At 41.4% G+C, this 21,588-nt stretch overlaps 1 protein-coding gene and 1 non-coding gene across 3 annotated transcripts in view; both read left to right on the top strand.

The window, feature by feature from the left end:
- The window catches only part of P4HA3 (prolyl 4-hydroxylase subunit alpha 3), a 42,047-nt gene that overhangs the window by 7,182 nt on the left and 13,277 nt on the right, over positions 1 to 21,588 (top strand). For both annotated transcript variants that reach the window (XM_041730655.1, XM_041730654.1), the window contains exons 2-7: positions 1,820 to 1,962; positions 2,781 to 3,004; positions 7,681 to 7,830; positions 13,725 to 13,776; positions 16,592 to 16,755; positions 17,016 to 17,192. In XM_041730655.1, the coding sequence (XP_041586589.1) occupies positions 1,820 to 1,962; positions 2,781 to 3,004; positions 7,681 to 7,830; positions 13,725 to 13,776; positions 16,592 to 16,755; positions 17,016 to 17,192 (910 nt within the window). The remainder of the gene's footprint in view (positions 1 to 1,819; positions 1,963 to 2,780; positions 3,005 to 7,680; positions 7,831 to 13,724; positions 13,777 to 16,591; positions 16,756 to 17,015; positions 17,193 to 21,588) is intronic.
- LOC121476730 lies at positions 201 to 303 on the top strand. The gene has a single exon (XR_005984018.1). It is a non-coding gene; the product is annotated as a U6 spliceosomal RNA (small nuclear RNA).

Genomic DNA, 21,588 nt, shown 5'->3' with positions numbered 1-21,588 from the left:
ACGCCCTGAGCCAAAGGCAGACACTCAACCGCTGAGCCACCCAGGCGTCCCTTGTTCATGAAATTTTCTAGCATTGGAACTTGTCTTGCCTTCTCATCCCCAGCATGTAGCATGGAGTCTGACATCTAGCAAGTAACCAGTATAGACCGAGTTGTTGGATGAACAAATATTTGTCAAGCCACTGTGCTTTTGTACATGTTGGTCCCTGTTGGCTCAAAAAATTTTCTTCCTGTGATACAAAGAAGATGAGCATGGCCCCTGTACAGAGATGACATGTGAATTCGTGAAGTGTTCCATATTTTTTGAACCAATGTGATGCACACCTGAAACTAATGTAACACTGAGTCAACTATATGCAAGTAAAAAAAAAAAATTTCTTTGTCCTTTTTTTGTTTAGCTCCATGGAGAAACAATATGGCAAAATCAGCTGAGAACAAGTTTCTTTTTTTTTTTCTTTTCTTTTTATTTTTTTTTTAAATTTATTTATTTACTTATGATAGACATAGAGAGAGAGAGAGAGAGAGAGAGAGAGGCAGAGACACAGGCAGAGGGAGAAGCAGGCTCCATGCTGGGAGCCCGAAGCGGGACTTGATCCTGGGACTCCAGGATCCTGCCCTGGGCCAAAGGCAGGCGCCAAACTGCTGAGCCACCCAGGGATCCCAGTTTCTTTTTTTTTTTAAATTTAATTTTATTTATTTATTCATGAAAGACAGAGAGAGAGAGGCAGAGACACAGGGAGAGGGAAAAGCAGGCTCCATGCACGGAGCCCGACATGGGACTCTATCCAGGGTCTCCAGGATCATGCCCTGGGCTGAAGGCAGCGCTAAACAGCTGAGCCACCTGGGATGCCTGAGAACAAGTTTGAGTCAGAAGATTTAGATTCAAATCTGGTTTTGTCACTCACTGACAGTGTGGCCTCGTTTCAGTTTTCTCTCCCTTCAAACTGGGAGTGATAAAATCTACTCTGAGGGTTGTTGAAGGGATTAATTGAGACAAAAAATATATAAAGCACTTAGCAGGGGATCCCTGGGTGGCGCAGCGGTTTAGCGCCTGCCTTTGGCCCAGGGCGTGATCCTGGAGACCCGGGATTGAATCCCACATCGGGCTCCCGGTGCATGGAGCCTGCTTCTCCCTCTGCCTGTGTCTCTGCCTCTCTCTCTCTCACTGTGTGCCTATCATAAATAAAAAAAATAAAGTTGTTTAAAAAAAAAAAAAAAGCACTTAGCAGGATGCCTAGTAGGCAGTAAAGGCTCAGTAAGTAGTAGCTTTGTTTAATCCTTTAGAACTCAGAACAAGTGCCATTTCCTCCAGAAAGTCTTCCATTATACCTTCTAATTCCCATCTGGGTTAGGGACCCTGCCTACAAATGACTGTAACATTACATAGCTCACTTATAAGCTCACATATAACCTCACTTCTTTCCTGGCAGGTATCACATTTATTGCAATTATTACATTTTTGAGCTTCTATCAGATTCAAAGTATTGATTACAGAGTGATGAAGAGAAAGATTTTTTGATTTGTGAACTCCTTGAGAGCTCCACCTTGTCTTGCCTTTGTATCTCTAGCATCTAGTATGGTACCTGATTTACAGTAATTGACCAGTAGAGACTGATTCATTGAATGAACGAATGAATGGACCTACTTCTGTTGTCTTGGTAGTTTTCATGTTCTTTGTGCCTAATGGTTAGAATATTATGTGAGTCTCAAGGGGTTTATGTTTCATTTTTAACTACTCTAAATGTACATATACCGTGCCAGCCTTTGCTAGGGGCAGTGGCTATATCAGTAATCGAGATCATTCTACTCCTCTCTTCCAGATTCTATGACAAGGTGCTTTCTTTGCATGAGGATTCGGCAACCCCTGTATCTAACCCTCTACTTGCATTTACTCTCATCAAACGCCTACAGTCTGACTGGAGGAATGTGGTACATAGTCTGGAGGCCAGTGAGAACATCCGAGGTAATGAGGAGGAGGGCTGGAGGGTAAGAGAAGATTCTATCTCCTGACTCTGGAAAGGAGAGAGATTCTGGTGGAATGTGATGAAGGGTAATGAAGTGGGTAGGTATTACTCCATCTTCTTAGCTTTAGCTATTATGAAGAACTAGGCCCCCTTGTTAATATGTCTATGAGACTGTACATAGAAAGCACTTTTGAGGTGCCTGGCTGGTTCAGATGGTGGAGTGTGCACCTTTTGATCTCGGGTTTTGAGTTCCAGCTCCATGTTAAGTGTAGAGATTACTTAAAAATAAAATCTTAAAAAAAAAAAAAAAGTGCTTTCCAATCCATTATCTCATTTGATCTTCACTACAACCTGTGAAGATGTACAGCTTATATCATCCATTTACATATTTGTCTAATAATTTCTATTAAACTGTACTGTGATCTGTAGCAAAGTCGGTTTCCTAATTTATTCTATTTAATTCTATTCTAATTTATCTATTATTCTGTTTATTTACTTGAAGAAATTTGTTGACTTTGGGGAAATTAAGAGGAAGAAGAATTGTCCTCACAAAGGGCAAGATTCCAGAAACAGACAGGATGGAACAACATATGTGTGCTTTAGTTTGTACTCTATGTTGAGCTTATGTTCCTCATTCAGAAGATTGTATGTAGCATCCACTCTGCTCCAGGAGCTGTGCTAGCTATGGGGAATACAAACACATAAAATATTATCTTTGCTCATGAAATATTGGAATAGGTGATCATGCCTTGCATGTATTAAATGCTCACCACCTGTGTTTTTGAACAGTGGATTGGTGTTTTTACTGCCCTTACAGCTCTGAAGGATGGTTATGAGAAGGTGGAGCAGGACCTGCCAGCCTTTGAGGACCTTGAGGGAGCAGCAAGGGCCCTAATGCGGCTGCAGGATGTGTACATGCTCAACGTGAAGGGCCTCGCCCGGGGCGTCTTTCAGAGAGTTGCTGGCTCAGCCGTCACTGACCTGTACAGTCCCAGGCGGCTCTTCTCCCTCACAGCAGACGACTGCTTCCAAGTTGGCAAGGTAACAGTATTGGGGTGGGGGGGGGGGTATGCAGAGGGCTCAGCTCTAGTTTCTCGCGGATGAAATAACTCTGTCCTGATTGCTTTTACATGCTTTCAGTACTTCCAGCAATCTTGGAAATTTGGTATCATTCCCCATTTTCAGATGAAGAAGCTGCAGTTCAGACACAGTAAATAATTTGCCCAAGGTTACACAATTTTAAGTTGTAGAAATACATTTTGAACTTGGGTCTTTTAACTCTGAATCCCATGCTCTTTCCATAATAACTAAGGTGATCACCTATGCAGGATACTTCACCTGAGAGTGAAGGAAGTGTTACTAGTTACACCTAGACAACAGACATGAACTGGGACTGAGCTGGGAAAAATGGTCCTGGGGTCATTCCTAACCATAGCACCCTGCCAGCAGATGAGCAGCTTGGTGCAAAGGAGAATCAGAATTCAAGGGTGGGGAAAGGGATAAGAGGTGGAAATGTGAGGTAAGGTCACAGAAAACTCAGCCTCTGAGACTTTCTGGAATCTCTTGCAGTATTTCCTAAGCATTTAAGAAATACTAGATTAAGGTAGTGTCAAAAAGCTGAGGCCATTCACTTTAACATTACTTGAGGAAATAGACTTCAGGAACCTTCCATATGAGATATTTAACTGATCTTTGATCATAACTTATAAGCACATTTGAGGTCATTTTACAATATACTCTTTGTTAGCTTTTGCCTTAAGAAGTAAGGTAGTAAATCCTTTTTAATTTTGAAGATGTGTTTTGTGGGAGAGTGAATTTTCTCAGCCCCCTACAGTATTCATTAGCAGATCTGAGAGTGGGCATCATGTGCCCTGATTTCAAGTTTTGGGGATCAGTCTTCCAAATTAGTGCAAAGTGGATTGCCCTGAGCCCCTCTATGTACCATTTTTCCTTCTCTAAGATCCTGAATGGAATCAGAGCTCAATCATCATGTTCATGGCTAATTTAAATTTAAGCCAGTTAAATAGTTCTGTGTATGGTACCAATATATGCTTCATTCACAAGGCTTTTCTGAAACTCAAACCATATGTTGAAAATTCAGTAAGTCCCTTCCTGAAACCCTCACTGGCAATCTTTATTTCTGTATTTATTTACTTATTTTAAAAGATAAAACATTTCAAACATAAGAAAACTACATAAAATAATGTAACAAGCAATTATAGATGAAATGTGTGTTAAAATTTTACAATGTTTGTTTCAGATTTTTAAAGAGGAATTTGACATAAAACAGAAGGCATCAAAGTTAATATTAAAAAATGAATTTACATATAGCTCAATAAAGCCCCCTTCCTCTTTCTTCTCACCACTTTGACCCCTCCCCTCTACTCTAGCCTTGCTAGGTTGCCTGATAACTATCCTGAGCCATACAATATATACATACTATCCTGGGTCCAGCTTCTTTCTGCACACTGCATCTGTGAAATTTATCTACCTTGTTGCATTTATTAGTAGTTCATTTCTTTTTATTGCTTAGTAGTATTCCATTGTATGAATATACCACATACTGTTTATCCAGTCTCCTAGTGATGGATACTTGGATTGCTTCCAGCCAGGGCTACTATGAATAAGGCTGCTATTAACATTCTTGTGTAAGTCTTTCTGTGGACAGTTGTTTTTATTTCTGTTGCATAAATACCTAGGAGTGGTGTTGCTGGGCCAAAGAAGAAGCTTCAATAATTATTAACACGTGGCCAAATTTATTTCATCTACATGTCTCCAATTCCTCCTCCATGGATTATGTTAAAGCAGATCAGTCTTTCTAGTTTCTGAAATTCTTAGTTGTCTAATTGTACTACCTTACTGTCATATCTGTTGACAGTTGCTCATGAATGATTATTTCCTGATATGGCTTATTATGTTTGTGAGCTTATTTAGCAGGACTTTTTTCCCCTCTAAAAGAATCTCTGTGACTGGAGTTGTAGGAATATTACCTCAAAGGTTCTGGGTTTTCTTCTTCTAGGTACTCTGGTAATATCACTGGCCTTAGATCCTTTTTTTTTTTTTTTTTGAGTATATTACATCTGCATGGCTTATTTATTTTATAACTGGAAGTTTGTTCCTTTTGACCCTCTTCACCCATTTCACTCACTCCCTACTTCCCACCTCTGGCAACCCATCTATTCTCTATATCCTTAGGCTCAGGTTTTCGTTGTTATTATTTGTTTTTTGTTTTAGATTCCACATATAAGTGAAATCACATGGTATTTGTCTTTCTCTAACTTATTTCACTTAGCATAATACCCTCAAAGTCCATCCATATTGTTACACATGGCAAACTTTCGTCCTTTTTTATGGCTGAATAATATTCCATGGTGTGTGTGTGTGTGTGTGTGTGTGTGTGTGTGTGTGTGTGACATTTTCTTTATCCATTCATCCATCAATAGACATTTAGGTTATTTCTGTATCTTGGCTATTGTAAATAATGCTGGCAGTGAACATAGGGGTGCATATGTCTTTTCAAATTAGTTTCAAATTAGTTTTCATTTTATTCAGATAAATACCAGAAGTAGAATTAGTAGATCACATGGCAGTTCTATTTTTATTTTTTTAAGGAACCTCCATATTATTTTCCACATGGGCTGTACCAATTTACATTCCCACCAACAATACACAGCACTATTTCTATATCCTTGCCAGCTCTATTTCTTGTCCTTGGTAATAGTCACTCTAACAGGCAAGAGGTGATATTTTACTGTGGTTTTGATTTACACTAACCTTAAATTCATCATTATATTTATTTTTTGGCTTGGAATTTCCTTAGCTCTATGAAAAATGCAAATTCAAACCCTAAACTCACATGAAGCATAGGCTCAAGATTGTGAATATTCTAAGGAGAGATTTTGTTTCCCCTAGACAATATCCAGACAGAAACAAACCAACTTTTTAAAAAAATATTTATTTATTTACTTATGACAGACATAGAGAGAGAGAGAGAGGCAGAGACACAGGAGGAGGGAGAAGCAGGCTCCATGCCAGGAGCCTGACGCGGGACTCGATCCTGGGACTCCAGGATCGCGCCCTGGGCCAAAGGCAGGTGCCAAACCGCTGAGCCACCCAGGGATCCCAAACCAACTTTTTTGACTCTTTGTAACAGTGGGTAGATTTTTTCTGGTCTACCCTCTCTTTTAAGGTATAGTTTTTCATGGATTTCAGTTTTATGAGTGTGTCTTTGTTCCAATTCCTAGGTTTGGGGAGGCCTAAGGAGGGTTCATATTCTGTCTTCATGTGGCCATTATAACCAAAGGTTGCTGAGTACCAAGACTACTAAGACTAATACCTGCCCCCATCCTAAGCAGCTTCAGCATCTGCTCTTAAGCTTATTGCTCAGGTTTTTAGGTCCTTTTTTTGTTTCTAGTACCTGAGTATTTTCCATCCTTTCTTGAAAGTATATCATAAAATATTTGTTATATTTTATTCAAAAGTTCTAAGTCTTTTTGGTTGGAAAGGTTCCAGTTACCTCAATCTAGCATATTTTTGGGCCTTAGGAAAACTTAAACAAATTTTTAACTTAGCAGAAAAAGTTCAGTCATTTTGATTGTTATTCTTCAACTCAACCTTTTTACAAACAGGAAACCTGCAGATCAGAGAAATAATATGGCAGATTAATGGCAGGCCTGGAACAGCAGCTGATTTACTGTTTTGACTGCAGAGTTTCAGTACCTCCAGGTTCTGCCCTGTTTTTCTGCTGGTCTGAAAGTTATAGCAGAATTAGAATGTTTTGTAAGAGTGCTTCCAACTCTCTGACTGTAATTCCATGCTGTCTCCAACATCAACTTCCAGGAAATTCCACCTGCAGTGCTGGTATGCTAGATAACTGTAAAGCTATTAGGAGACAGGAGCTAGGTCTAGTACATGTTGCCATATTCCCACCTTCCAACATTTAATACAGAAAAAAGTCACTGAGCTCTTAGAACATTCCTCACATGGATCTAATACACTGTATTGCAATTATTGATTTACTCTTGTGCTTCTCATGTGACTGTAAGGTCTTTAAGGTCAGGGATCACCAGATTCATTGTAAATACTCAGAAAATATTGAATAAATAAATGAATGAATTCAGTCCATTTCTCACATTGCTTTCAGCAGTATCTTAAAAACATGACACTCACATCTCTTATTAGCTTAACCTATGGTGCCTTTTGAAGTTCATTTCCTGCTTCTCTTCACCTTAGGCTATAACCACAGTGTCCAGCTTGAACACAAACTGGCTTTTGGCTTCTGTTTCTGCCATTCCCTCACCTTAAAATGTTCTTCCTCTCAACCTCTGCTCATTGAAATCCTCTTCTTTCTTCAGGGAAGACCTATCTCAGATGCTACTTCTTCCATGAAGCCTTGCGAGATTCCCAAGTCTCTCCTTTCTCTGCCTCCATGACATATTTTGCATATTTCCTTTGAGTATTTATGCATTCTACCTAGTATTACAGTTAATTGAGTTCATATATCTCAGATTATGAATTCCTCAGATTAAGACATTCTTCAGATGTCTTCTCTACATATAGAACAATGCATTGAATATAACAGATGCTTGATAAATTGAATTTAAATGGATTTGAGATGAAAACTTGCCTTCTTGTATTCCAAAAGCCCTCCCACTCTGTCATTTCCTTTCTTCTACCTGTGGATTCAGGTTGAATGATGGTACTTATGTCACCTACAGGTGGCCTATGACATGGGGGATTACTACCATGCCATCCCATGGCTGGAGGAGGCTGTCAGTCTCTTCCGAGGATCTTACGGAGACTGGAAGACAGAGGATGAAGCAAGTCTAGAGGATGCCTTGGATCACTTGGCCTTTGCCTATTTTCAGGTAGGGGAATAAGTGAGGCTCACTACTTTTTATCACAGTAAATATAGTGCTTTATATCTGCTTTACAATTTTCTACACATTTTCATGTCTCTCAATTTATTTCATCTTCCCAACAGGACCAAATGTGAGTCAAGCAGGGCAGTTGTTTTATTATTTCCATATTTCACATGTGAGTAAACTAAATCTCCAAAAAATTCCTAACTTGTCACGAAGTTCACAGAGCTGGGATTAGTGCCCAAGTTTGTCTGACTTTTTGTCTGGTGCTCTTTCCAGTGCCTTGACTGCTTTAAAATTATCGTCTTCCCTGTAGGCTCCCACCTGTAGAGCAGCAGCTGCATTGACAAATGTCTTATGGGTTCATAGTCAAGGTAGATCACTCTTTGCACTCTCAGCAACTCATATCTCCTCACAGAAGTTCTGTCATGATAATGCCAATATCCAAGGAAGAAGTTTGATTGTTATTGTAGGGGCCCCGGGCAGGCTGTCCCAAGATGGGCCACTTTGGCAAAAAGATTATTTTGAGTTAAAAGTAATCAAACCCCAGCAGATACAGGAAAAGCTCTCTGCCTCCCTGCAACTGTCTAAGTTTACATTAAAAAAAGAGAACCTGTAACAGGAAGAGAGCTATTAAGAGAGACTCTCTTCTACCTAAGTAACTTATCTGCGTAATCAGGCAACCCTGTCTTTCCAAACATCTCCTTTCACCTTCTTGCTAATGGTTTTTCTCCCCCTTTGTGTTTTCTGACTCTATCCCTCTCCTTAGCTCATATAAGCTTCATGTTGCCTCATTGTCTTTGGAATTTTGTTTTTATGTGGATTCCCTATACACATGTGTACTAAATTTGGTTTTCTCCTGTTAATCTGTCTCATGTCAACTTAATTCTATGCCCAGCTAGAAGGACTATAGGGCAGAGGAAGGTCTTCCTCCTCGACATTATCCTCTCCCATCTGCAACTGAGTCCAACTGTAACTATGACTAGTGTCTGGCTATTGAGCTGGTGTCACTGGTCCATGGTACCTTCTCATTATCTCCTCCAGGGGTTGCTTTTCTCTGGCACTTAATCTATGAGCCATTGTAGATCCTCTTGTGGAAGCTCGTTTCCCTAAATATGGGATCTGCCATCCTTTTATATAGCTAATCCCATTTCCCACCAGAATTGTATAGTCTTTAAGAATAGGCTGGAAATATCACTTACAGAGCCAATTCCTTAGTTTCCAAAACTAATAAACCATTTCTGCTCCCTACATTCCTTTCTCTTTCCCCCTTTTCCTGGGAAAGAGAGGAGGATGTGGGTGGTCCAAACCCATATGTTGCTGCCAAAACAGATTTATTCTCAATATAGCAAATGGGCCTGTTCCTCTCATGGAAGTTCCTGGTAAGTGGATCTTTGTTGTAAAATTTTCTAGGGTGCTCTTCCTAATACTCCTGCTCAGTTGCTACATATTAAAGCTGAAATAGAATCACTGTGGTACAACAAAGGACAAGAAGTAGTTGAATTTTAGTAGAGGAAGAAAATGGAGGATTGACTTGGAGACTAGGAGAAGGTAAATTAAAGCAGTTCACCCTGAGGCAGAGCTTTAAATGCTATGCCTGAGCATCAGTTTTGGCTTTTTTCCCCTATGATGACTTAGACTTCTCCTCTGCTATTTGTCAACTCTCCCTTTCCACAATTGTGCTTTGTCTGGTAAATTTTATTCATCTCACAAGGCATAGCTCAAATGTCATCTCTTTTATGAAGTCTGCCTTGATTCTCCTTGGGCTCCTCAGACTCCTTTGTGCTCTTACAGCATTTTTTTTTCTTTTACCTTTCAATAATAGAACACATTAGGGCATTGTCTCATAAACATCTATGGTCCCCTTTTTAACTCTTGTAAATTCAGGATACACGTCCCTCATGGACCTTTCATTATCATATAAAATATATGATATATATAATTATTTATACTGTGAAAATATTATAATATATAATACATATTATAGAATATATAATGCTATATATTATACAGTAGATTTTCATGATATATTTTAGTGAAAAATTGTTTCACTAATTGTTAAAAAGAGAGAGTAGTGTAGTGATTAAACCACAGGCTCTGAAGTCAGACTGATCTGGGTTCAAATTCTGAAAATTTGGGCAACTTATTTAACCTCCCTGGACCTCAGTTTTATTATCTTTAAAAGGGGAATAATAATAATAATGCTGTTAGGAAGCGTGAGGTAGGGGGGAGATAATTCTCTAACCTTCTGAGGTCTTGGGTGAGACCTCCCTGTAATACAAAAACAGATTAACAAGGGTAAAAATAAACAGAAGTTTATTACATGTGTATCTCCTGTATACCTGTATACATGGGAGATGAGGCTGGGGAATGAGGAACTCTTTGAGGTGACCTAAGCTGCCACCTAAATTCCATTTCCAGCTAAAGACAGTAGAAAGAAAGGTGTGGGGGGAGGCCAATTTTGGGGGGTTACCAGGAAAAGCAAACAAGGGTAATGTTGTTATGCAGATTTAAGTGAGCTTTCTCCATTGATAAGATTCTCTTGTGATTCAGTGGGCTTCTGGGAGTTGTAGTTGGTTAAGGGTCTAACTCTTGGTTTCACCTTGGGTGGTGATCTCAAGATTGTAAGATCAAGCCTTGTGCCAGACTCCACACTGAACGCAGAGTCTGCTTGAGATTCTGTCCATCTCCCTCTGTCCATCCCCCTCACTCGACGCGCATGCTCTCTCTCAAATAAATAAATATACCTTTAAAAAAAAAGATTCTCTTGTGATTCAGAATCATCCTCCTTTTCTAGATACACAAAGAGAGACACTCTTACAAATGGAGGGTTCCTTTATAGATGTAAATTTCTCTCACAAAAGGGTAACTTCTCTGGTTTTCAGAACTTCTGTTGAGTCTGCCATTTCTCAAAATAATTAGCTCGAAATAATCCTTAGAAGAGGCATATTTTGTTCTATTCTGCTCCCCTTCAATGCTCACCTCAAAGAGTTGTCATAATGATTAAATGAGCCAATCTATGTAAAGCCCTTAACACAGATCATGACATATGTGTACTCCACAAACATAAACTATTAATATTATACACTACAAAAAAAATTTGCCTTTCTCATTTAACATTATTTAGTGTATATATTTCCAAAGGCACTTAACTGGGACACCAAAAGTAATTTTGTTCTTTTTTTTTATTTTTAGAGATTTATTTATTTATTCATGAGAAACACAGACTGAGAGAGAGAGGCAGAGACAGGAAGAGGGAGAAGTAGGCTCCTCACAGGGAGCTTGATGTGGGTGGGACTCGATCTCTGATCCTAGGATCACGACCTGAGCCGAACACAGGCGCCCAACCACTGAGCTACCAAGGCGTCCCAGTAACTTTCTTCTTGATAAAATGTAATTTTATCTCATGGAAGAGCCCTTGAGTTTGAAAAATATGTAAACTTGTATTTTAGTTCTCTTCATCTCAAAAGAGTTTGAAAAGCAATAATCCTGAGTTAATAATCTGACATTAGAAGATATCAATAGATTACTTAACTATCCGTCTATTAAGTATGGCACATAATAATTAATGGTATTAAATAAGTGCTAACAATCTATATGACCAGGTCATCTGTGATGTAGCTTCTAGGTGGAATAAAACACAGCTATTAAAATTGCTGTTTCTTTTGCATACCCACATTCATAGTAGCACTATTCACAGCAGTCAAGAGGTGGAAGCAACCCAAGTGTCCACTGATGAGTGAATGGATAAGCAGAATGCGGTCTATACATACAAGGGAATAGTATTCAGCCTTAAAAAAGAAGGGAATTCTGACATGCTACAACATAGATGAACCTTGAGGACATTATGGTAAATGAAATAAGTCAGTCACAAAAAGACAAATACTGTATGATTGCAATTATATGAAGTATCTAGAATAATCAAATTTATAGAGACAAACTAGAGTGGTGGTTGCCAGAGACTGAAGGAAGGGGGCAATTGAGAGTTGTTGTTTGCTGAGTATAGAGTTTCAGATTTGCAAGATGGAAAAATTCTGGAGATTGGTTGCACAATAGTGTGAATATAGTTAACATTATTGAACTGCACACCTAGAAATGGTGAAGATGGTAAATTTATGTTGTGGGTTTTTTAAAAAAAATTATTTATTTATTTGAGAGGGAGAGAGAGAGAGAGAGAGAGAGAGAGAGAGAGAGAGAGCACACAGAGGGAGGGAGAAACATTCCCCACTGAGCAGGGAGCCCAATGTGGGGTTTGATCCCAGGACCCTGGGATCATGACCTGAGCCAAAGGCAGACCATCAACTGAGCCACCCAGGCGCCCCTTTGTGGGTTTATTTTTAAAATTAAAAAAAAGATTTTATTTATTTATTCATGAGAGACACAGAGAGAGAGGGAGGCAGAGACACAGATAGTAGGAGAAGCAGGCTACATGCAGGGAGCCTGATGTGGGACTCAATCCCGGGTCTCCAGGATCACGCCCTAGGCTGAAGGCGGCGCTAAACCACTGAGCTACCCAGTCTGCCCTCCTTTGTGGGTTTAAGAAAAAAACTTTATTTGAGAGAGGGAGGGAGAGAGCACAAGCAGGAGGGGCAGAAAAAGATGGAGAGAATCTCAAGCAGACTCTGTGCTGAGCTTAGAGGCCCACATGGGGCTCAATCTCACCACCATGAGATCACAACTTGAGCTGAAAGCAAGAGTCAGACACTTAAAACTAACTATACCACCCAGGCACCCCGATGTTGTGTGTTTTTTACCACAGTTAAAATAGACTGTCTCTGAAGACTACAAAATGATATAAAAAGTCCCCTGATAACAATGTAGAGTGAAACAATCAGGATATGAAAATGTGTGACAAATATGACTGTAACTATGTACACACTATGTGTCATCTGAAGTTCTTGGAGCACCTGGGTTTTATTTTATTTATTTTTTTGCACCTAGGTTTTAGCAGAGCATTTCCTTTTTCCTCTTTCTCATGTTTCATTGTATGCTTATTTTTAAAAATATTTTATTTATTTATTCACGAGAGACAGAGAGAGAGAGAGAGAGAGAGACAGGCAGAGGGAGAAGTAGGCTCCTTGCAGGGAGCCCGTGAGACTCTATCCCAGGTCTCCAGGATCATGCTCTGGGCTGAAGGCAGCTCTAAATCGCTGAGCCACCCGGGCTGCCCTCATAGTGTGCTATTGTTGCTTTTATCATTAAATGTGAATTTTTTAACATGCAAAAATGAAACAACCAGAAGGAAATACAATTCTATCAGTTCTTCATCATTCCTTGGCACCCAGGGCAGGATGGTAGCCCACTTATACTGGGTTCTGTTCTCATTTGTCTGGAAAGCCCCTGTGTGCTTCTGACCACATGTAGTTCAAGGTCGAGTGATGGTGGCAGGGAGGTCATTACTGAGCAGTTGGAATGTTTCAGGGTTAGTTCTTCCTTTGTCTCCCTCCCACTACCTTCGTAGACTCTAGGAAGGACTGAGCCTGGAAAACAAGGCTTTATTTTTACTAGGGTTTTTATAGTTTCACATTAAGTTTAATAATGAATTATACTGAAAAAACAACACCCTGCAGTTTTGTGGTTTTGCATGCTTTAAGATTTGAGGGCACTTTAAGAAAGTTTATTTTCATTTATTTTTCTACCTTCCCTGGTAAGGGTGGGAATGAGTCATTTGTAAATGAGGACACTGAGGAGACCTGAGTTGCATTAGGGCTGCAAATCCTGAATTAGGACCGAGAACCTCTACATTTCTAGTCTGCTGCTCATTTCAATGAGTCTTATTCTCTACTGGTGGTAAGAGTATTTTATAGTTCTTTTTTTTTTCTTAAATCCATTTAATGATTTGGTCAAAGGAGATATCCTCAGTGTAGTTAACTTTCCCTTTTCTTTCTTTTGTTTTCTAGGCCGGCAATGTTTCCTGTGCCCTCAGCCTCTCCCGAGAGTTTCTTCTCTATAGTACGTAATGACAGAAGATGAGCCACAGCTTTGACTTACTGGGAAATCCCTTCTGCTCCTGGCCTTTAATCTCTGCAGGGATAAGACGGCTATGTGTTTTTTTTTTTTTTTCTTCTAATTTTATAATCCAAGCCACATTTCTAACTTTTGGATTGAATCTTACATATCTATGTATCAGTGCATCGGGGGAAGTGTTTTGGTTTGTGGGATGATGCCAAGAAGGTATCAGCCTGTCCCTTTCCTCTTCCACGACCAGCTGGATATACATTAGTGCTGTCTCGGGGGAACAAATCCAGGACTGGAAGTGAATAAAGTCTCTCATCTGAGAGCTGTGTGTGCAAGTCACAGAGTGACTCCACAGGAATACTTATTTTGGCTGTTTCCACAGAGATACCAGTTCCTCCCTTTAAGCCAGAGCTCACTTGGCTATCAAGCATCCTGATCAGTGAGTGCAGGGTTGAGCTTCGACCCTCCTCACACAGTGCATCACCAGAATTCAATGGGAGGGAGACTTCCAAGCTTAGCTCTTTGCTTGGATACTTTTACTTAAAATTTTGGTGGAAGCTGGCTTCCCAGATTTTCCTTTAATTAGATATTGAGTGAGATACTAAAGTAAATAAATAATCACTATTGTATTTTAATATTTATAAAGTATTTCACATGACTTTATAATTGTATGTATTGCTTGCTTTTTTAAAATTTATTTATTTATTTATTTATTTATTTATTTATTTATTTATGATAGTCACAGAGAGAGAGAGAGAGAGGCAGAGACACAGGCAGAGGGAGAAGCAGGCTCCATGCACCCAGAGCCCGACGTGGGATTCGATCCCGGGTCTCCAGGATCGCGCCCTGGGTCAAAGGCAGGCGCGAAACCGCTGCGCCACCCAGGGATCCCCCGCTTTTTTAAAATTTAAATTCAATTTGCCAACATATAGTATAACAACCCAGTGCTCATCCCAAGTGCCCTCCTTAATGCCCATCACCCAGTTACCCCATCCCCCCACCCACCCTCCTCCTCTTCTGCAACCGTTTGTTTGTTTCCCAGAGTCAGGAGTCTCTCATGGTTTGTCTTCCTCTCTAATTTTTCCCCACCCAGTTTCCCTCCTTTCCGTTATGGTTCTTCTCAGTATTTCTTATATTCCACATATGAGTATAACCATATGATGATTGCCCTTCTCTGACTGACTTATTTCACTCAGCATAATACCCTCCAGTCCCATCCATGGCGAAGCAAGTGGTGGGTATTTGTCCTTTTTGATGGCTAAGTAATATTCCTTTGTGTATATATACCACATCTTCTTTATCCATTCATCTGTCGAAGGATATCATGGCTCCTTTCACAGTTTGGCTATTGTGGACATTGCTGCTATGAACATTGGGGTGCAGGTGTCCTGTCGTTTCACTACATCTGATTGCTTTTTTAATGAATCTATTTAATAACATTATTCCATTCTGATAGTTGGGCAAGCAGCATACAGAAGTAGCTATATGGTCTGGAAACATGTGGGCAATTATTCCGGGCAAAATGATAACCCAACTCTTCTTTATTTTTTATGCTTGCTCTGTTAAAATCTGCCCATCCCAGAGAACTCAAACTATGCAGTTATAGGTAGAGAAGTAGGACACAGCAAATTGAGATTACCAGTTATATTTCTGGCTTTGTAGTCTTTTCACTGGGGTTTTGGGCTCATCATTTCCATTCTCCCAAACTTCATTTCTCCTCTTGTTAAAAAAAAAAAGGGTAACTTACGTCCCGTCTTTCGCCAGAGTGGTCGTGGTGGTAGTTAGAGGCACACTGAGCTTCTTAGAGAAAGATGCATTGGGAGCTTTAGAACAATTCAGCACGTCCTTCTGAGAGGCACTGAAAATCATGCACAGAGACTAGCAGGCCATGGGTAGCTGCCAGCCCATGGGCGTCTAACAGCCAAAGTGGGCACCAGTTGGTGGGCACAAATAAGACATCAGTCCCCTATGGGAACCCAAGCTAGAAACAAAATCTAGAACCAGTTTGTCTCATACTGCTCTGCTCTGTATGTAGGCCAGTTAGGAATTTTGAAGGCTCTATTAGATTTGGGAATGGATTAGTTTTCACTGCTCCAGGGAAGAATAGATTGGGTCTGCCTGCTTTTCTTTTTCATGGCATTTTTTGGGTTTCATTGTGAGTAGTTATTTAATGTAGCTTTTCTCATTAGGCTCTAGACTCTGAGAGATGAGCCTCTAGCACAGTATCCAGTACATGGTAGATGTTCACTGAAGATTTTTTGAATGGGTAAATGAATGAGTGAATGAATGAAGGAAGGAATGAGTAAAGCTTTTTTCCCATTATGTAAAACTTACCATCATACTTTCCTATTGCCATCCTTTTTTTTTTTTTTCCTACTGCCATCCTTACGATCCCTTGTTTGTTTGTTTTGTTTTGTTTTTTAAGATTTTATTTATTTCTTTATTCATGAGAGACACAGAGAGAGAGAGAGAGGCAGAGGCATAGGCAGAGGTTGATCCTGGGACTTCAGGATCACACCCTAGGCCAAAGGCAAGTGCTAAATCATTGAGCCACCCAGGGATCCCCATACCACTTTCCTTCCCAAAGTCCTTTGCACCCTCAGATCTACTGGGCCTAACTCAATCTTTTTTAATACCAGGTGCTTTTCTGAGAGTGAGGGCCTTACATCCTCCGGTGCATGGACACAGGAGCTTTTCAGGGTATCCAGTTGCTGGTCATGTGTGACAGGGAAGCTTTAGGAAACCTTGGCAGCCCTCCTTGAAACCATTGCTTGTTAATCTGTATTATCCCTGCTCTGATTTCTTCTAGGTCCAGATAATAAGAGGATGGCCAGAAATGTGTTGAAATATGAAAAGCTTTTGGCTGAAAGCCCCAATCAGGTGGTAGCTGAGGCAGTCATCCAAAGGCCCAACGTGCCCCACCTGCAGACCAGAGACACCTATGAGGGGTTATGTCAGACTCTGGGATCCCAGGTAGGATTCCTCAGGGAAAGAGAAAGGGGGAACAAGCTAGAGAAACAGAAGGTAGAATTGGAATGATGTGAGGGGGGAAAGGCTGATGCATTAGAAAAAAAAAAAAAACAGCTTATTTGGACAGTATCAGAGTGACCACATTCTGAATCTCCTGCATGCCAGTTTTTTGTGTGTGTGTGTGTGTGTGTGTGCCGTAGTTCCCTACATTGGCTTCTGCTCGACCATTCACCTCTTATGCTGATTCTAGGCTTTCCTTCTAGCCTACTCACTACCAGATCCCTAGCCTTTACTGCTCCTATGAGACAAATTCGAGCCCCTACCTGCTGCTTCAGCCCGTCCGGAAGGAGGTCATCCACCTGGAACCCTATGTTGTTCTCTACCATGACTTTGTCAATGACGTGGAGGCTCAGAAAATTAGAGGGCTTGCAGAACCGTGGGTGAGTGTCCCTAAAGCCTGCCAAGAACTTCTCTTTGTGTCATCACATGCCTGGGGTTCAGGAATGTGAGAACAGGCAGCCTGAACAACTACACACTTTAGCAGGCCAGGAATTCAAAATGCCAACTGTTCCATCAAACAAATAAATGGTGAAAAAAAATCACAGTAGTCGTTGCTTCTGGAAGGAGGGGATTCGCTGGGGAAGGCGACAAAGGCATTTTTCTGGGGTGTTGAAAATGTGCTCTCCATATTTTGTTAGGGACATGGAGTACACTGCTGTGTGCACTTGTTAAAATTCAGCAAGTGGTACACTTGAGATCTGCTCATATCATATATGTAAATTTAACCTAAAAAACATAAAAAAGCCCCCTCCCCTGCAATGTCAATCATTCCACATGATGGGTAGAAAAAAATTTTTTTTTAAAGGGTGGAAAAAATGGACTAGGAGTGGTTTCCTAGTGCAGATTTACAGAATTTCAGAGTGGAAAGATTATCTACTTTAACTAGATTATTTTGTTAAAGAGGAAACTGAGGCCCAGAGAAGGGAAGAGACTTGATGAAGGTCACATATGTAGCTAGAGCCGGACCTGGAACTTATTGGTACATTGATGGGTGCTCTGTTATTCTGCCTTCTTGTATTAGCTAACTTAGGCTAAATTATGTCCAGCAACAAATAGCCCCCAAATCTCAGACACAGCTACAACAAAGATTTGTTTCTTACTTACATTAGTGTCTGTCTTACGCTGGCTGCAGCTGTGAGGCAGAACTGTCTTCATTTTGAGAACCAGCCTGACAAAGCTGCCTACGTTTGGGACATTTCCAGTCCTCTAGGAGACAAAAAAGACAGAGATGGCAAACTACTAGTTGGCTCTTATTTTATTTATTTTTTTCTAGTTGGCTCTTAAAGCTTCTGCTCCTGTCCCTGTTTCATTGGCTAAGGCAAAGCATGAGGCCATCACTGCAGTCAGCGGGAAGAGTGTGTCTAATCCTTCTGCTGGGAAGGGGCTTCCAGTTGTGATGCCAATGGGAGAGGACATTTATCCTCCCCCAGGAAGTGTGGCAACTATTTAGAAAAATAACACAGTTTACCTCTTTGTGATAAGCACGTTGCCTCTTTAAATGGCTGTCTCAGAATTACTTATGTCATCATGACCTTGATGGTATGCTGCTCATCCAGGCCATGATTTGGTCACTTTCAACAGAACAGAGCCTGCTGTGGGCCAGACATTGTACCAGGGGTGGGACATTCACAGAGATTTACTATTGGCCCTTTCCCTTTAGGAGCTCATAGCATAATGGGGGAAAACAGACATTTGCACTACATTGTAATGGGCAACACTGTAATAGAGGTGTGTGCAGGGAGCCGTGCTGTGTTGGCATCAAAAAATGAACCTTCCTGTGAGGAAGAAAAGGCAGATGGGTGAAGAGCAGATGGGAGGGAAAAACAGAGGTGGCTTCCCTGTGGATATGAAATTCATCAGAGCAACAAGGTGGCAAAGGGTATTGCAGGAAGATAAAACAATATGTGTAATGGCCCCACATGTGGGGTGGAGGCTTGGTGGCTCAAGTGTGCAAGTGATGGGGTGGGAAGTGATCGGAGATGAGGTTAGATGTGAGACACCACCAGGAAGTGCTATAAATACCATGCTGGGGAGCTTGGATTTTATCCCACAGGGGGAGAGCTCTTGGACAGTTTAAACAGGAGATTGGCATTATCAGGCCTGTTAGTTTTAAGGAAGATTCTGACAGCACACATGGATTGGAGGGATTAGAGAAGCAATAATCATCTCATCCAGAAGCCCCTCCAATGAAGTCTGGAATCTTTGTGCATTTTTTTTTTTTAAAGATTTTCTTTATTTACTCATGAGAGACACACAGAGAGAGAGAGAGAGAGAGAGAGAGAGAGAGAGAGGCAGAGACACAGGCAGAGGGAAAAGCAGGCTCCATGCAGGGAGCCTGATGTGGGACTCGATCCCCGGACCCCAGGATCACGCCCTGGACTGAAGGTGGCGCTAAACCGCTGAGCCACCCGGGCTGCCCCTCTTTGTGCAATTTTTGAGAGCATTAAGCTCCACTGGTCAATTGGACAAAGTATCTTCAATAGCTTTGGCGTCTCAGTGAGCCAGTGATAATATTTGGCCACCAACTACTTTTTCCTTAGAACAACTCTGTTGTCGTGGTAGCAGGACAGGGAGCCCACCCGGCAGTCCTTCACGGCCAGGTCGTCTACTTGGCATGCAAAGACTTTGCCACTCTCCCTCTTCCAGAAGCTGATGTAGAGACGCTGATCCCTGTCTGGTCTTCAGCTCTGTCAGGAATAAGCCTCAGCTTTTAGGGTGGGGCTGCTGCATGGAACCTAAATTCAAACAAGCCACTGAAGCCTCTCCTGAGGCTTGAATTTAATTCATCAGCTTCCCATTCACAAACGCTGCCCTGTTGCCACTTCTCCCTCTATCCACATCCTACCCATTCTTGAAGACTCAGTTGAAGCCACATGCCTCCCTTTGCCTACTAGCCCTGTCACTCTGGGCCACTTTCATGGGTTCTTTCAGTAGGAACATTTTTTTTCAGAGCACTTTTTGGAGCCACGCATAATAACCTCTCTCTTATTTGAACTCATTTTCTGAAAGCTTTTGTCACCAGTTGTCTGGTACTTAATTTTTTTCATTTATTCTGCGATTTTTGTGTTGTCTAGTATCACTAGCTGGTTCAAGGGTTAGCATCCTGTCTCCTCAATTAGACTATAATCTAGGAGGGATCATATGCCATGCTTCTTGAAATGCCTAGCCCTGTATTATACCCATTACTGCCAGAGTAACTGTTAAAAGATTGCATCTGACCACATCAAACCCTTGCTTAAACTCTTTAATGGGTCACTTTAATGTTATGAAGCTCCTTGGCCTGCTGTTGGCCCCTCCACAGTGTGTGCCCCTGCACTTGACACCCCAGCCATGCTAAATAACTTGCATCTGCTTGAACGGGACATGCTCCCCCTGACCTCTGTGGATACTCTTCCCTCTGTGTACACCCTTCTCTCTGCCTAATCACTCTCTCCTTGGCCTCTTTTCACCTGTATGATTCCAGTTGTCTCTTGGGTATCCTGAGAAGCCTTCCTGTCCCTCATAAGGGACTAGATGCTCCTTCTTAATATTTTCTTAGTGCCCTGTGCTTGTCCATGATGGTCCCATTGCAGGACTTATATCTGCTCCGTATGTTGAATTTCCAGTCCCTAGTATGGTGCTCAGCACAGAGAACAGCCAATAAATATTTGTCCCCAAAAGTGAATGACTTGCTGCTGTACAACAAATAATTGTTAAAGGAATTAAATGCAAGGTGGTTCCTTAATGGGGAGGGAACTGGAATGGAGATTCCCTACATTTGATGTTACCCCAGAAGGCATAAGGCAGCAACTCCTCTAAGAGTCTCTCCTCTCTCTTCTAGAAGGGGCTCAGGGGAGGATGCTGGGTGAAGGACTAGAGAGAGGCATTTTCAGTCACTAATTTCAGGATAGGCTGAAAGGAACTCCCAAGAAGGTGTTGCTCACATGCCCCATTTTATAGCTGGGGAAATGGGTTCAAGGAAACAGAGACCGAAATTTCCAAAGTTGTCTACCTGGTTTAGTAGCAGGAATGATAATACTATAGAAGCCTCCAAGAAAGAGAATTTGTGTAGTTCATTGCTCCGTGCTCTGTTCTGACTGCATGTGAAATGCCAGGGCTGGGTCATTAAGCATAGGACTCTGGTTCATTCATTCATTCACTCATTTGTTCCTTTCACCAGTATTGACCACCTACCTACTCCCTGCTAAGCCTTCTCTGGACTCTAGGGACACAGCACTGACAAAAGAGCTGACATTCTGACAGATGCAGAAGTAGACACATCCTTATGTAAATCTTTCTCTTTCAATCCCCAGTACAGTGCTTTTGCAGTTAGAAGCCACTTTATTTAAAAATAACTTAAAATTTATATCTACACATTCAGAACAAAATAGAAACATTTCGTTAAATTAGTGACCTTGAGCCTGTTTGGGGTTTCTCCCCCTCCCCGCACATAATCAAGGCGGCTGCAGCAAAACAGATTTTGATTTTTTGTAAGGAAGGGCTTTGTTGGGCAGCCCGGGTGGCTCAGCGGTTTAGCGCCGCCTTCAGCCCAGGGCCTGATCCTGGAGACCCAGGATTGAGTCCCACGTCGGGCTCCCTGCATGGAGCCTGCTTCTCCCTCTGCCGCTCATGCTCGCTCTCTCTCTGTGTCTCTCATTAATGAATAAATAAAATCTAAAAAAAAAAAAAAAAGGGAATCCCTGGGTGGCGCAGCAGTTTAGTGCCTGCCTTTGGCCCAGGGCACGATCTTGGAGACCCGGGATCGAATCCCACGTCGGGCTCCCTGTGCATGGAGCC

Source organism: Vulpes lagopus, chromosome 15 (assembly GCF_018345385.1).
Source record: "Vulpes lagopus strain Blue_001 chromosome 15, ASM1834538v1, whole genome shotgun sequence".
In the NCBI taxonomy this organism is placed as follows: Eukaryota; Metazoa; Chordata; class Mammalia; order Carnivora; family Canidae; genus Vulpes; species Vulpes lagopus.
Note: the sequence above shows the minus strand (reverse complement) of the source record. Positions and strands in the feature narration are given on the sequence as shown.